Source organism: Pteropus medius, unplaced genomic scaffold, assembly GCF_902729225.1.
Source record: "Pteropus medius unplaced genomic scaffold, Ma_sr-lr_union100, whole genome shotgun sequence".
Taxonomy (NCBI): Eukaryota; Metazoa; Chordata; class Mammalia; order Chiroptera; family Pteropodidae; genus Pteropus; species Pteropus medius.
This window is the reverse complement of record NW_024343159.1, coordinates 31306-47979: the sequence shown is the minus strand read 5'-3', so window position 1 is coordinate 47979 and position 16674 is coordinate 31306. Positions and strand designations below refer to the sequence as shown.

The 16674-nt window shown below is 43.3% G+C and overlaps 2 protein-coding genes and 1 pseudogene across 3 annotated transcripts; 1 reads left to right on the top strand and 2 right to left on the bottom strand.

Moving 5' to 3' along the window:
• Positions 1-822: 822 nt before the first annotated feature.
• Positions 823-10815, bottom strand: LOC120606148 (zinc finger protein with KRAB and SCAN domains 3-like). 2 transcript variants are annotated; one of them, XM_039867303.1, is made up of 3 exons: positions 7698-10815; positions 6129-6273; positions 823-5186 (listed from the first exon to the last, which is right to left on the bottom strand). In XM_039867303.1, the coding sequence occupies exons 1-3, from the start codon at positions 8493-8495 to the stop codon at positions 4324-4326; spliced, it is 1806 nt and encodes a 601-aa protein (XP_039723237.1). In that variant the 5' UTR covers positions 8496-10815; the 3' UTR covers positions 823-4323. The 2 variants fall into 2 exon arrangements, with proteins under 2 accessions (XP_039723237.1, XP_039723238.1); XM_039867304.1 differs by having other exon boundaries at positions 6129-6234.
• Positions 10816-10897: 82 nt separating this feature from the next.
• NKAPL (NFKB activating protein like) lies at positions 10898-12339 on the top strand. Its single transcript, XM_039867321.1, has one exon. It carries the CDS (start codon positions 10994-10996, stop codon positions 12155-12157), a length of 1164 nt encoding a protein of 387 aa, XP_039723255.1. The 5' UTR covers positions 10898-10993; the 3' UTR covers positions 12158-12339.
• A 1883-nt stretch (positions 12340-14222) lies between these two features.
• On the bottom strand, positions 14223-14341 carry LOC120606212 (uncharacterized; annotated as a pseudogene).
• Between the last annotated feature and the right edge of the window lie 2333 nt (positions 14342-16674).

The window sequence follows — 16674 nt, the reverse complement described above, 5'->3', positions numbered from 1 at the left end:
AGCAGACTTGTGGAGTGTCCTCAGGCATGGTGGCTGTCTTCCTCAGGAGAGAGAGAGAGGAAGAAACTATTCTCATGACTTGGCCTTGTAAATTGCATAGCATCACTATTGCCACATTTCCTTTGTCAGAAACCAGTCACATAGTCCATGTATATTTAAGAGGAGGGGCATTAGAGTCCATCTTCTGAAAGAGGGAACGTGGAAGACTGCAGGTTCATTTTATTATTGAGTTGTAATTGACATACTACATTAGTTTCAGGTATGCAACATGATTCGATATTTGTGTAGGTTGAAAAATGATCAGTAAGTCTAGTTGACATCTGTCACCATATGTAGTTACAGAATTTTTCTTCTGGTGAGACCTTTTAAGATCTCAGCAACTTTTAAATATGTAATACAGTATTAACTATAGTCACCATGCGGGCATGTAAATGCTTTGGATTCTAGCAGTACTTGTCCAGGAATCTTGATTTAATGCAAAATAATAAGTTGGATTAATCAATTTCTAGGCTCACGCATTTAATAGGAACTCTGCTAGCTGCTGTGGAGACACTGGTGAGCTGGTCGTTTACCCACTGTGTCCCAGCCCCAAGCCAGCGCCACTGTACCTTCTGCTATAAGCAGTCTGGAAGGCTACAGATTCTATTTCCCAGAACTGCTGGGAGAACAGAGGAGAGAAAACGATTAAAGTTTTAATGTATTAATACTCAAAACTTTAGTTATTTTCTGACAGCTTAGAAATAATGCAGTGTGTTATCTGTTTAAGAATTCACAAGCCGGAAAAGGAATAAAATCAATAATAAAAATTCAAAAAAATTCACATAAAGGACTAAATGGCATGGTTTATTGTGTTTATACAAATAACTGAGGTTAGGATTGTTTAGGTTTCTTTTTTTCATAGACCCTTGAAAATCTTAAAGTACTTTAGAAATTGCAATAAAAAGGATTTGGAAAGGTGTACAGTAGATTTATTCTTTTGGATGTGACCCAATTCCTAATAAAATACACAGAACAGGTAGGCATATGTCATAGTGTTCAGCCATTAATTGGGAAAAGACACTAGGAACTCTTGCTGTTTTCAAAATCCATGGTCTTAGATTGACGATATAAATACAGAGGGATTGCCAAGGCCAGAAACAAAGTGAGAAAAGTGAGTAGGTGCAGAATTGAAAATATATTTTTGCAATAAAAGCGTTATGTCAACAAAAAAGTTCACAGGAAAAGTAGTCATCCCAAAATGTTTCTGTAGTAGCAACTCCATTTGAAAGTATACAAAGCTGATGGGAAAAAAAGTTTCATCAGTTGAATTCTTCAGACCTTATTTTGGCATATTAGGAAAAATAAGACAATAAAAAGGATTAGAGAAAAGTTGATAAATTGAGTTTACTTAGTGGATAAAGTTCTCATGAATAATTGAGCTGGGACCACACTCATGATTTGGGAAGTTACAAGGTAAGAGCAAGACTGCCAGTTACAGGACTCGTTTTAAAGATGGTCTTTGTTATTAAACAGTTGTCATTCCAACATAAGGACTACTTTTACACAGCACTTGTTCGTATAAGCAGATCCTCACAACCCTGTGAGGTAAGTTGTCACTCCTATTTTTTTTCCTCTAAAAGAGAAGGCAGAGAAACAATCTCTTTTGCAGGCTCATATGCATCTTTACCAAAGTTAAGAACACATCTAGGATGTTACTCATGAAAAGCTCTTTTCGTTATAACTACTACTTCTACCCACGTAGAAAAATTACCCTATAAATCAGCTGCCTGTTCACACAAGCAGAAGAAAAGGAAATGGATTCTGCGTTGCTGCAGTTGAGAAAAGAAGTAGAATGGCTGACAACTAAAATTCTTAAAAACATTTAAAAAGCATGAAAAGTGGCAATTTGTTCCACTTTATGTACTGCCTTATATGTCAAGCAGCTTATTTTACTGGATCTAATTTCACCTGAAAAAATATATTTTTGGCTATTCTTTTAGGCTATTTAAGTCTAAAAATGAACCCATTTAATAATTCACTTACTGATAAACACACCTTTGTTTTATACATGTGTCATATCTACAAGACTATCAGCAAATTAATTTTATTTGAAATTACATAATACTGACAGTTTCTTAGATATATTTTTACCGTAAACTGAGTGGCTCCCTGGTGCTCACTGCATAAAATTTAAACTTGCTGTGGCATTGAAGCCTTCTGCAATGTACCTACCTCTTCAAACTTGTCTTATTTACTAAATTTGATGAACTCTTTTAGTCTTGTCAACTGACACCTCACCTTGTCCATGTGGTAGCAGCACATGACCAGAAGTGACCTTCCCCTCTGAACTGCCTTCAGTTTACCACTTATGAGTTGTTTATCACGGCACGGCGTTATTTTCTGTCCAGGTCTCACCAACGTAATTGTACTTGAGCCTCAGCTCAAGAGTGCATGTGCGTGTGTGTACTTTATCCCTTACACTGTCAAGAACATAGATACTCAAAAGTATTCTGTCCTGTACAGAGAAATCTTGGGCTCAAAAGAGCAGAAAAGAGTAAAAGGAAGCACAGTGGTCTTTTGTTAATTTTAGTAAGTTACATATGTATAAATAATCCTTTCTGGTTTGCAAAAGGCTTTCATGTGTCTCTTCACATAATACAAGAAACAAACTCCAAAGAAAAATGAACAGTGTTTAAAATTAGGGCCATTAGCAAATATTTCTGAAAAATAAAGAGGAAATGACTGATTTGTGGAGGTAACAAAACTGAGGTTAATTTAAAAGGAAATGCTAAAATGCTAGGGAAGAGTTAAGTGGAGAAAGTCTATAGAAATGTGAAAAGCTAAAGTTTTAAGTCAGACTGTAATGGAGGGTAGTGAAGGCAATGAAAGATGCAGGGAAGGCCCTGTGGTCTTAAAGCCCCTTGGCCTGTGGTACTTCAGAGCAGAAATCCAGAAGGGTGCCAGGGGCAGATAAGAACAACACATGGTCAGGGGTTTCATCAGAAGCAGAATCCACTCTTGGCACAGCAGGGTAAAGATAGGAGCAAGTGTTAGGCACTCAGGCCTCTAGGAAGAAGATAGTCTAAAGAACTGAGTAGAAGGTGATTTGGGTTCAGGAGATACCACAAAATCCTTATTATAACTCACAGCGTAGCCTTGATTATTTACGTTGATACTGTGGATGTTGTGGAGCTGTTTTTTTGGATAGTTGGGATTTTCACTGTGCTTCTCTACCCCAATGGGTTCCTGTCCTCATTGGTTGCCTCTGACCCCATCTTCCTATCACAGGGCAGTGTTGAGAACAAGAATGATACTTGTTATAGATATCTGGTTTGACTCCTCTGACCTGGAGGAAGTTTAAGTTTAGCTAGCATAAGCCTGGATACACTGTTGGCTCAGTTGGAAAAGAGGGATACAGATGGTGTCTTGGCACTTGGTGAGGCCCAAGATAACTAAAAAGTGAGAAACAAGCTGTTGAACATCATAGAATTTACATCAAAATCCATAATCATTTTTATCTGACGTGAAAATTTGACATTTTTTTTTACCTGAATGTGAATAATTTCCCCCTCAAGAGTAGCAAAATTAATGGGAACAAATGTAATTCATGTTGATTAAAGAACCGAGCTGTATGGATGGAGTGGTCTCAAAACGTCTTAATGATAAAGAAGCTGTTTAAGGCATTCTTACTGTAAGTGACGAAAATGCTGGTGAGGAAATAAGGGTTCTTCCACCCCGACTCTGCCAGTCCTATGTACTTGGCAAAAAATACATTAGACTGACCCAGAATCTAGACTTCAAAAAATAAACACAAACAAAAATGGCCTCAGTTAGAAATTCCTCAGAAATCTAGATACCAGATTTTCAGAGACAGGAAGGTCGACGCACCAGTACATTTAATAAATGTTTGTAGCACCTGCATGTGAGGCACAATGTGGGGTAAGATGTCACTGATCCACTCACTGGTGACGGATTCTGTAGGCCAGAGCAGTCGGAGCGGTAGGCCCCAAGCCAGAGCCACTGACCCAGGACATATCATTAAGTGACTGCTAAGGGGCATGAGCCAGTCTGGAAGCCCTTGAAGTCCAACAGCTGAGAGCAAACCATTTCGGGTCCTACTTCCCACAGAGAACTCTCCACAGCCTCCTTTCAAACAGTTTTCCCAGCCACCTTCTCAAATGTAGAAGACAATGCACCTCAGCCACACTCAGTGCTTTCTCATGTGCCTGTTGCCATGCGGTGGTCAGAATGGCCCCGGCCCACAATTCCTGCACTCAGGAAGGCCTCCCGGGCGGTGTCAGCTCAGTGAAGAATGAGCACCAACGCTGGCATGTAAGACCTGCGTCACCGGGACAGAATTTTTTTCCCACCGTGGCTTCTCTGATGCTGAACAAGGTATGAAGTTCGGGCGAAGCCTTTTCCACACGCGTCACACTGATAGGGTTTCTCGCCTGTGTGGATTTTCTGATGTTCGATAAGGCTCCTGCTCCTAGTGAAACTCCTCTCACACTCATCACATGTGTAAGACACGAGGGCCTCAACACTCCCCTCGGACCTCTCCACCCTCCCCTGATCCTCCCAAGTCCCTCCACGTTCCGGATCCTGAACATCCTTATCACCGTGGACCCTCCGATGTCTCAGGAGATGCGAATTCCGCCTAAAGGCCTTGCCGCATGTGTTGCACTGATATGGCTTCTCCCCCGTGTGGATTCTGTGATGTTCGAGGAGGCTGCAGCTCTGGCTGAAGGCCTTCCCGCAGTCCTCACACTCGTAGGGCTTCTCCCCAGTGTGAGTTCTCTGGTGCTTGATGAGGTTTGAGCTGTGACTGAAGACCTTGCCACATTCGTCACACTCATAGGGTTTCTCACCAGTGTGGACTCTCTGATGAATGATGAGGGCAGAGCTCCCGATGAAGGACTTGCCGCACTCCTCACATTCGTAGGGTTTCTCACCCGTGTGGATTCTCCTGTGCTTAGTCAGGCCTGAGCTCTGAGCAAAACTCTTTCCACATTCCTGGCAAACGTGCCGCCTCTTCCCGGTGGTGATTTTCTGCTTCCTTTGTAAGCTGCCCTCCCGCTCTCCAGCTTCTGCACAGGTGCGTAGCTGGGTGATGGCTTCGCCCAGGTGGCACGGTGTCTGCCCGGGCTCCTGTTCTGGGTGCTCCTCACCTAGAGGCAAGTCCCTGATCTTAGTCTGCATTTCGCCACCTGAAATGACAAATGGCCAGCGCCAGTCAATTATGCCCTGCCACGGAGGAGAGTTGTCTGAGGCGTCCCGGGACGCAAGATTTACAGAGGGTGATGAGGGTTTAGGCACGAGAGTAAAGACACGAAAAGGAGGGAGAATAAGGGTGCCGGCAGGAGGAAGGGTACAAACGAGAATGTACAAAGAGGTGCCCGCCAAGGCTGGGCCCAGAAAGGAGGAAATGGGTGTCTGCTAACAGAGAACTCCCTCAGTTTTGAGAGAAGGAAGGGGAACTTCAGGTTCTCCTATGAGAGGCGAACTCTCACAGAGTTCAGGCTAGAACCTCTGCTGAGAAACGAAATTGACATTCACTGGCGTGTCCCAGTGCGTGTGTGTCGGGAATCGCCCTCACGTCACAGCACAGGGGACGCTGGGAGTGGGGACCGGTTTCCCACTGAGTGGTGTCCCCCTGCTCTAGTTACCAGCCACGGGCTTAGCAGGTCGCACTCTCCTCGCTGCAGCGGCCCGACAACCTCTGCAATGCCCTGGCTGGCTTTGCCGATTCGGCCTTGTTTTCTTCACGCCATTTAGCAATGTCTGAAATTGTATTGTTGACCTATCTGCTGTCCTCCCCGACAGAACGTAAGGTCCATCACAGCGAGAAAAACATCTCACCGACAAATCTGTCCCCGGTGTCTACCGTGCGGGCCACCACATAGGGGGCTCCATTCGCTCGTGTTAAACGGATGGAGGGCGCTGTCTTGTTGGAAAATTGATTCTCTCCAAATGCAAATGTCAATAAAGTCTGACTTACTGAGTCCAGGTCGGGATAGGAAAGCTGTGCCCACTGTGTGAAACTTCCCTTTTAGTCTCAGTGTCACAGGGAAGAAGATCTGTGACGGGGACCCTGACGTGAAACTCGATCGAGGCGACAGAATTCATACCGCTCGGGAGTTAATCCTCACCTCCGTCGGTGGAGGGCTGGGGTCCCACAGATTCACGCTCGAGCAGCGCCTTCACCGGCTGGAACTGGGGACTTCGGGACCTCCGAGCCGGTGTCAACACTGCCATCTTGGAACAGAGCCGTTGCCCCTGGTCACCACCTGGGACCTAGAAGTCACTCGTTTATGCATTCATCAAACCCTCCTATCGTGCTCTATATGTGCTAGTACCTTTTCTTTTCCGGGCACAATTTCTACGGGCTTTATAAATGTTAATTCGCTTAGTGCAGACCACAACCCCATGAGCTTGGTTCTGTTCCCGTCTCTATGTCTGTAATGGGGAAACCGAGGTACAGAGTTTATGGAACTGGTCCGAGGTCACCCAGCCAATTAGTGACGATGCTGCCACGGGAGCTCAGGCAGAATGACTCCAGAGCCCACGCTCTTGACCGTTACTCTCTGATCCCTCCTCGTTTACATGTGCGCTTCTGTGAACGCACTTTGGGAATGGGAATGGGGGCTAAGTTCTCAGGGAATACTACTCTCTTTTCTTACCTGAAAGATGAGGATAATAATCTCTAGCTCACAGGGTTTGGGAGACGGGTAAATAAGGACCACGTACGTGAAAGCGCCCAACACTGGGCCCTGCACATGGTACGTCCCCCTTCGTGCAGGCTGCCCTCCAGACGTTCACACCTAAGTTACGGTTTTCAAGTGACGTTCTCATCGGCGGCTCAGAATTTCCCACGTCCTCTATAAGGAACGAGGAGCCTGAAGATACGTGACTGGAAATGACTTCTCGGTTACGGGCCACGGGGGCAGGAGATCCCCGTTAAGAACCCTGGTCTCTGGGTCGCTGGCCAGGAGGCTCTGGCCACACGTCCCCTGAAGGAACGTTCGCAAGGACACGAGATAAGGCCAAGAGGAAACAATCTCTAGAAACAGGCAAGAAGATGCAGGGAAAAACATCAACCCACTTGCTACCAAAAGTTTGACGTCTGTGGTCCACGGGCTCCCTCCCAAGTGGCTTGTGAACTTAGACAGGAAAACGCTATTCTTTTTGTTACTGGCCTCTAAGGGAAATCTCGCATTTCCTTATTTCCTTCCGTCATACATGGAAGCGACAAAGCAAGCAAGTCGGCGCAAGCGTACCCAGGGCTCTGTCACCGACAGAAACTGCAGATGTTTTCACAGGACAGTACAACCCGGCAAATGTGGTCCAAGTCACTCGTGCCTGCCATGCTTTGACATGATCCGTTATTAGGCCCGTTCCTAGATCTTACTATTTAGCGCGTTCGTTTTTAAAAAGCACGCATGTAACTGTCTCACCAATTTGGCCAACGCTCGACTAACTGTATTTCGATATAACGGAGATCCTTTGCAATCCTTTATGTTTTCGTCGATACATTTAAAAAGGTTATTACGAGAAGGGGTCCGGGGACTTCACCTGACAGCCGAGGGGCTTCGCCGTGCACAGAGAGACCGAGCACATGTGGATCTTAGAGGAATGCCCCCCCCACTCCCCGCCACTCCGCCCTCGAGAATCCGGGAGCCTGCAGACCACGGCTCTCGGACGCTAAGCCTCTCCTCTACCTGCGGCCTGGGCTCGTCCAGCTGCCTCTGCGGACCCTCCAGCAGCACCACGGCCTCCTCGCCGCTCTCCGGACACCGTCCCCGCACCCGGGCCCGCAGCTCCGCGGGCAGGACGGCCAGGAACTGCTCCAGCACCAGCAGCTCCACGATCTGCTCCTTGCTGTGCGTCTCGGGCCGCAGCCACAGCCGGCAGAGCTGCCGGAGCCGGCGCAGCGCCTCGCGCGGCCCCCCGGCCTCGGGGTAGCGGAAGCCGCGGAAGCGCAGGCGGCAGCGCTCGGGGCCCCGAGCGGGGCTGCGGCTCGAACCCGCCTCCTCGTCCTCCACCTTCACCGACAGGATCCCGGCCCGGTCCTCCGCAGACACGGCGCCCAGGGCTGCGCTCGGTCTCGACTGCCTCGCCATCCTGGGCCAGGGCGCTCCTCGCGCCCCCTCAGCGCGCCCAGGCGCCAGGACCCCGCGGGGGCGCAGCTGCACGGGTGTCTCCCTCGGCGGTGCCTGGGCAGCTTCCTGCTCCGCGGCCCGCCCTGAACCCTGAAGGAAGTGCCGGTCAAGACGGAACGCCTTCCCGACGCCGAAGGAAAACTGAGGCTGCGGCTCTGCAAGCGCCGGTGCTCGTCGCCACCGCCTCCTGGGCGCTCTAGGCAGCGCGTCTCGGTGGTCGTCCCAGAGTTTACCCGTCCGGAACCGCGTCCTCGTCTCCAGCGAGGCCGTCAGAGAAGAGAGAATGAAAGTCTCTGTGTAAGAAATCCTCTCTGAGGTCCCAACGCTCTGATGTAAGCTTGACTGAAAAGCTGGCATAAAATTGACATATCCAGAAGAAAGCAGAGTTTCCTGAGAGCCCTTAGAGCTCCAGCTGGATGGCCTTCCGTTTCTCTGGAAACATCAAAGAAGCCGAGCACACCACCATGCACTTCCTTGGAGGAGTAGTGGCCGCCCCTAGTCCTTGCCCCCTCCAGCTGCCATTCTCTTTCCTCCCCATCAAGGCCGAACTACTTGAAAGGAAGCACTCCTGCTCTGACCCTAGTCCTCACCTTCCACTCATTCTTAACACACTGTAGGCAGCAAAATGTCAACAAAGTCATTGAGATTGCTCAAGTAGGTAAATATACTTAACATATTGGGAGCCTGGTTTCTCATGTCAAAGGAGTTACAAACATGGAAAAAAGAAAGGCCAAGATGAGTCCTGTAGTATTATATTGGAATCGAGGGTGTCAGAGTGAACTCAAGGTCACAATATCCATAGTTACTTGTAGAAATATAGATGTAGGTATGTAGGTGTATAGATGTATAAATACTTGATAAGTGGTGCAGCAATATTTTGATATCCAAATGGGAAAAAATTGACACAAGCACAAAAATTAATTCCTGGAGTTTAAACACTTAAGTCAACAAGCAAAACTTTCATATTTTTAGAAGAAAATCAGGAGCGTTTCTTTACACTCTTGAGTAAAGCAAGATTTCTTTAAAAATACACAAACTACACAAAAAGAGAAGGAAAAATAGTAAATTCGGCAACATTAAAATTTAAAACGATATCAAAAGGTACCAGAAACAAGTGGAAACAATAAAAAACTGACAGAAGCTATTTGCAACCCATATAATCAACAAGGACCAATACCAAGAATATATAATGAGCTTCTACAAATAAAAAAAACAACAAACAAAAATTGACAAGGCATATGCATAGGCAATTTATAGATAAGGAATCTGGAATGGCAGAACTCCAATTAAGCAAATTGTAATTCCCTCAAAAATTTTTTCATTCTTCCCCTTAGAAGACCTGTATTACAAAAAATAATATTTTGAATAATAAATCTATTTCATTAATAAAAAGTGTGGAAATGTTTTTTCTGTTATAGATGTACATAAAATCCTCAATTTTGCCTCTTAGCCCTCGAAATATAAAATATTTACTATTTGCATTTTATAGAAAACGTTTGCTGACTCCTATTTTAGGTCATAGCTTTCCTAAAGAACAAAAATATATTCTAAAATTTATTTTCCCATATGTTATCTGAAAGATATTCCATCAATCAATATTTGAAATTCCCATCAGATGCTAACTGAATTAATTTTATAGTTATCTCATGTAAAATTTAGATTAATTGGCCTACCAGTTTATAACTCCAAAAAAAAAAAATTACATAAAATATGACATTTTTAGAGAATTTTAGTTCTTACTTTATTCATTGCGATATTTTCACTATACATGTGACCATTCACTTATAATACTCCTATTTGCCAGTTCCTAACTTAGCATAGTTTATGGCAAGGTACATGCCAGTCCTCATCTTTCAATCACTTTACTAAAATTCTACTTACATCAAATGATCTAATTAATTTGGTCCTATTCCATTTAATTTTACCATTTCGTCGTTTAGAGTCCTAGCATCAGAAAAAAAAAAAATCTTAAATTCTGACTTAGCTTTTCTGTCACTTTCCAAGCGTGTCAACTATCTGAGCAGGTCAAATTAACTTTGGAGAATCCAGATGACGGTAATTCCTGTGTACATGTTCAGATTGGGGGAAACGATCTTGTATGAAATATCTGCCATTTCAGAGAATGAACAAAGTCAGTGCAGAAAAACTTCCCAAACAGCAAAGTTTCTGAAATTCACTGGATATGAAGACATCTAGAAGGCTGAGTTGGATGCTTCCGTTTCTGAGGTAGAAGAGTGTCTGAATTTAAGAATGAAAAATCATCACTCTGGCTCTCAGCTGGCAGGAGGAGCTGAGCCCAAACTTTTATTCCAACAGTTCTGGTTCTTGCTTCCAGTAGGAACAAGTGGGGTTGGGAAGTCATTAATAAACGTATTTCCACATTGAAGATGGCGGACAAGATCATTTCTATGGGATAAACGGGAGGGGCATGGGAGATAGGAGCCCTCCAACAACCCGTAAAGTTAAGGAGGGAGGAAGTGAGAATGGGAGGAGCGAAGGCTAAGTTACCAAGATGGTTAAAGGCAAATATCCAGGTAGAGAGGAGCGTTTGACAGCAGAGGGATTCATTGGCGCAAATTCTTTTTATGTTCCCTCGGGGCTCGCGTCGGGAAATGTAAATCCTAACACAGGCGCAGCCAGGTCCCTAGACCCGCTCGAGACAAAGAGCGTCCAAAACCCCAGGGCGGCCTCGCGGCCCGCGCGCGCAGGGGGCGGTGCCTGGCAAACGGCCGGAAGCGGAAGCGCGCGCGGGGCTGCGGCCGGCGCGCTTGCGTGAGCGGGATTCGTCCGCCCGCCGCGCTCTCTGCGGTAACCGCCGGGCGTCTGCCGCCTGGTCGCCTGTGACGGCGCGGCTCATGGCGCCGGTGTCCCGGTCCCGCTGTCCCGAGGACACCCCGGGCTCTCGGATACGGCGACGCAGCTCGTCCAGGAGCGGCCGTTCCCGCTCTCACTCCCGCGGCCGCGAGGGCCTCGGGCCTCCGAGCGGCGGGGCGGGCGTCGGCGGGCCTCACCCCCTCAGTCGCGCCGGGTCTCGAGAGCAGCCCGGGCTCCGCAACTGCGCGTTCGTGTCCAGTTCGAGCTACCGCAGCGGGTACCGCGACCTTCACCACGCTTGTGCGGGACGGGGCCAGCGCGCGGAAGAGCACAGGAGGGAGGAGGAGAGCTACCGACAGCGGCGGCTGAGAGAAAGAGCGAGGATCGCCGAGCTGGGCGCTCCTGAGGTGTGGGGGCTGTCGCCAAGGTTTCCGGAGCCGGATTCCGACGAGCACACCCCCGTGGAAGGTGAAGAGGTGAAAACTCAGAAGAACAGCAGTTCAGATATCGGCTCCGAAGGAAGAAGGAAAAAGACCAGTCGTTCAAAAAACAGGAAAACAAAGAAAAAATCCAAAAGAAAGTATAGAGACTATTCTGATAATAGTGACACTGATTCAGACTCTGACAGAAATACTAGCTCTGATGACGAGAAAAAGAGAGCAAAAAAAGCCAAGAAGAAAGAGAGGAAAAAGAAACACAGAAGGAAAACCCCCAAGAAAAAGAAGACTAAAAAAGAACCCAGTGACTCAAGCTTTAAGGATTCAGAAGGAGAACTGCCAGAATATGTCTGGGCTGAGCGCTCAAAGACTGCGGGTGCCATGGAGCTGATAGGTCCGGAAGCACCTATGATACCTGCCTCCCAGGACGAGAAACCCTTGAACTACGGCCATGCCCTGCTCCCAGGCGAAGGTGCAGCTATGGCTGAGTATGTAAAAGCTGGAAAGCGGATCCCACGAAGAGGTGAGATTGGGCTGACAAGTGAAGAGATTGCTTCGTTTGAATGCTCGGGTTATGTGATGAGTGGGAGCCGGCATCGCAGAATGGAAGCTGTGCGGCTGCGGAAAGAGAACCAGATCTACAGTGCTGACGAGAAGAGAGCTCTGGCATCCTTCAACCAGGAAGAAAGACGGAGGAGGGAGAGTAAGATTCTAGCCAGTTTCCGAGAGATGGTGCACAGAAAGACCAAAGGGAAAGATGACAAATAAGGACTTTAGTTGTGCTGCAGGACTGACCAACAATGTTCTGTGACCAAGTACTGTTATTAAAAGGCTTTATGGTGCTACTGTATCTACTATGTAAGTCCTTCTAGAAAAAGCTGCTTTTTGAGGTCTCGTCAGCAATGTATTTTTATTTTAAAAAGTAATACATGCACATGGTTTTAAAAATATTCAAACATTATCCCTAAAGAACTCCCTTTTTGGTGTCTTCTGTATATGTCCATGAGTTCTGTGTATATACAAGTGTATTTGTTGCAGAGTAAAGGTCGGTGCTATTAACCTGAAGGTACCCCACCACCACCACCACTGTTGCCTTGGCTTCATTGCCTCCTGGAGCAATTAATTTGCCCCAGGGAAAACCAGAAGAATTCCAGAAAGAAAAAAGGATTCAATCGAGTGTATACCTCTAGTTGTATTAAAAAGAGTTAAAATAGCAGATCTATACTGAGTTATGTAACTGAAAAGTCCAGCGGGAGGACAGGCTTCCAGCGTGGCTTTAATAGGACTTTGGCTTCTTTCTTTATGGGTCATTTTTCTCTTCAGGCTAGTTTCCCTCGAATAAGAAAAGGGCTGCCAAAGCTCTTGAGTTTGGTTATATACTTCCCGATGACATTTTTGTCTTGGCATTGCAAACAAGAATCCTGAGGTTCTGCCTAATTGGATTAGCTTAGGTCACATGCCTACCTTCAAAAAAGATGTTGCCAAGGTTTGGTCAGCTTAAGGGCTACATGGGTGAAAGAAAAGGATACCTGAATGAAAGAAACCATACCACACTGTACACATGGATCAATACCTTTTTTCACTTTATACATCTTGAGGTGTTTTATCAATGCATATAACTCTACCTTATTGTTTGTAATGACTTTATAGTGTTCTAGTGTATGGAAGGACCCTATTTTATTGGATGTTTAAGATGTTTTGTTTATTTTATAATTACAGAACGCCGAAGTGAAAAATCTTTGTGGATATATGAATCTATTATCTGTAGCATGTTCATCTAGAAATAGAATGATCACATCAAAAAGAATCTTTTGGGTATCTGAAAATGGCCACCTAGAAGTGGAATTATTGGATCAAAGGGAAGATATTAGGTGCTTTCTATGTGCTAGGTGCTATGGCAGATATATAAACCAAGGAACGACTTGGGCTTGACCCTTGCCATCACCGAATTTTATGTTCTACTGAAGAGACTTTAAAAAGTAACAGGTAAATAAATACAAATTGTAGTATGCTGTGAAGAAATAAGGGGCTAGAGACACTAATAGCAGAATTTTTTTGATATTGTGGACAGGAAATTCTAAGAATGTCATATTTAAGCTCCATGTGCTTTTAAATTGTAATACATATTACAACATTGCCTTCCAAATAAGATGGCACCAGTTTACACACTTCCATACCAATATGGTACTTCTAAACCTTTTGTAGTCCTATTTGTTTATTTTTTCTTTTGTTGCATTGTGGTTTTAATTTGCATTTCAGAAGATTAGTGAGGTGGAGCATCTTTTCATATGTCTGTTGGCCATCTATATGTCCTCTTTGGAGAAATGCCTGTTCAGGTCCTTTGCCCATTTTTTAATTGGATTGCTGTTAAGTGGTATGATTTTTTGATAAATTTTGGATATTAACCCCTTATCAGATATATCGTTGGCAAATATCTTCTCCCATTCAGTAGTTTGTCTTTTGGTTTTGTTGATGGTTTCCTTTGCTGTGCAAAATCTTTTTATTTTGATATAGTCTCGTTTATTTTTCCTTTTCTTTCCCTTGCCCGAGGATCTCATTATGGTTTTAATTTGTATTTCTCTGACAATTAGTGATGTTGAGCGTCTTTTTATATGTCTATTGGTGTACTTCTAAACCTTTTGATCTTTGCCAATCAGATAAGTGAAGGTGGCAGGCATTTCATGCTTTGTCTTTTATTTCTTTTTTATCTTTATTTCTTTTATTTCTTTTAGAGTATAATTGAGCATATTTGCATATATATGTCTTTTTTTTTTTTTTTACAGATTGCAAGGACCTCGTCAGTTTACAATCCCTTATTTATTTTTATTTATTACGCCTATAGCACCTGGTCTTCCTAGGTGGTCTCCCATCCAAGTACTAACCAGGCCCGACCCTGCTTAGCTTCCGAGATCAGAAGAGATGAGGCTTGTTTAGGGTGGCGTGGCCATAGACTTGTAATTCTTTTTTGTGTACATGTGAGCTACCCACATTATAACCTTTGCTCATTTTCCTACTGGGTTGTAGATCTGTTTTCTTATTGAGCATAAGAACTTTTCAAATAATAAATAAATTAGCTCTTTCACGTATCTTACAGATGTTTATCCCTCTATTTTTACTTTTGAATTGCTTTTTCTGAGAAACACTTGATCATATTGCCCTTTAAGTCCTAAAAAGATTCCCTAACACCAGTCGTACAATTAAACATCTTTGCCTTCCTTCCTTGGGAGAAAGATGTACCTAAGAAGCTATAATTTATAAGGAAGCCAAGGTGAGATCGGTGGGTCTTTTTTTCAAAAGACAGAATACACACTATGCAACATATTGTAAGTGTAATGCTTACAGCAGAGTTCTCATGACAGCATTGGGTGCTATCGTTATGCTTAACTTGCTTTTTTTAGTGTTGCTGTTAGGAAACTAGCCAGTAAATCTGCCTTAAACGAGATTTGAAAGTTGGAAGTTGTGGATCATTTGTCACAAGAGAGCAAATAATAGGAATTAGAACAACTTTTTTTAAAAGTAGTTTTTCCAGAGTACGTGGTTATAGGTTGTGGAATAGAAGAAGACAGCACATCGAAAATTTTGTGCCATGTTTAGGTTTCCAGAAACCATTAGAATCATTTTATTATTAAACTCTGCTCAAAGTAGCGAGGCAACTGCTGATTAATTTACAATTGGCGAATTTTATAAGACATCATTAAGTTTCTCCTTTTATGACTTTATGGAATTATCTAAAATAGCATTTCACAAAATATAAAACTCACCCACTGGCATAAGGGGTCTAATGGGTATTTCATGGTACATTTGTTTTTAAATTCTGTGATGCAAGAGAAGGTATTTCTTACCCATAACTATCAGCAGCTTAGAGGGTGAGAAATTACAGATCTGGCAAAATTGCTGGGGTTTTTTTTTTTTTCCTTAACCTAACAAATTCAGCTGGATTTTTATGAGAATAAAAGGTAAGATTTCACCATCAAGCATGAGGGAGGCTTTTGGTCTGAGATGTATTTATTTTTGCCATGTTAAGGGAGTATCCATTCATTCCTCATTTATTAGGAAATTCCCCATTTAATCAGAAATGCATGTTTAATTTTGTTAAGTGACTTTCTAGCATTTACGGAGATAATGTGATTTTTCTTTCTTAACCAATGAATAGAGCGATTTAAAGTTCTAGGTTTTCTAATATCAAACTATGGGTTAAGTTTTTTAGATTCATAAATAGGTTTTTGATTGTTTAGAACAATCCCTGGTCACAATATTTTCTATTTAAAAATTTAGAATAATGTATAAGATCTTGCTGTGTGAATGGAAGTGGGGAGAAGAGCAGAAAGCAGCATTACAAAAGGGTTACTAACTTAATATTACTATATGGTAGCATGAGTTGCATTATAATACAGAAAATGAAAACTTCATTTTGAATATCTTATGAATGGACCTAATGGAAACATATCGACCAACGATTTAGTTTTTAAAAAAGGATAATCCTGGAAAATGAAAATCTCAAATTTGAAAATTGATTTGTATTAGTGATGTGTAGTCTGTCCTGGTAAAAATGGTATTTTGACTTATTCTCACCTTATCTACCCCTACCCCTTCCAAAAGATACATACTACTTAAATTAAAATTGGACAACTTGAGTTTTTAAAAAAGCTCTTTGTTAAGCTACATTAAAGGGTTTTGACTTTCATGAGATAGCCAGTGCAATACCAATAATCGAAGCTTTGATAATATGGGTGACATTCAAGACACCAGTCGCTGTAGGGAATTTGAAAGTGAGAATATGTGAATTAAGACATATTTACTTCCTTTTGAAATAAAATTTTATGTTTATCCTTCATAAATTTTTTGGAAAAAGCCCTTCTTTAGAAATAGATGTTTTCCATTGTATATGTTTTCCATTCAAGACAGAATACTAACTTCTAATTATTAAAATATTTGCATTGGCTGGATTTGTTAGAAAATGTTTTAAAGTAATTTTTTTCTTTTGCTTTTAAAAGTAATGTTTCTTTTACTTTTAAAAGATATTTTCAAGCTTCAAACATTCAATAAGAAAAAGATAACTGTGATCATGCAATTCAGTTTTTTCTTCTCTGTTAAGATAATTTCAATACTTGAAATAGTAAATTATATGTCATAAAAATGGTCCGTATGATATTTAATGGTGTTTCAAGACTATCAACTGCTTAAGCCAGTTTGTATAGGTTTTAAAATGGGTTTTAAAATGTAGTTTGAGGCTGGCAAGAGAGAGAATATTTCTGTGTTCTTCTGTAGAGTTTATTTTGGTAAAG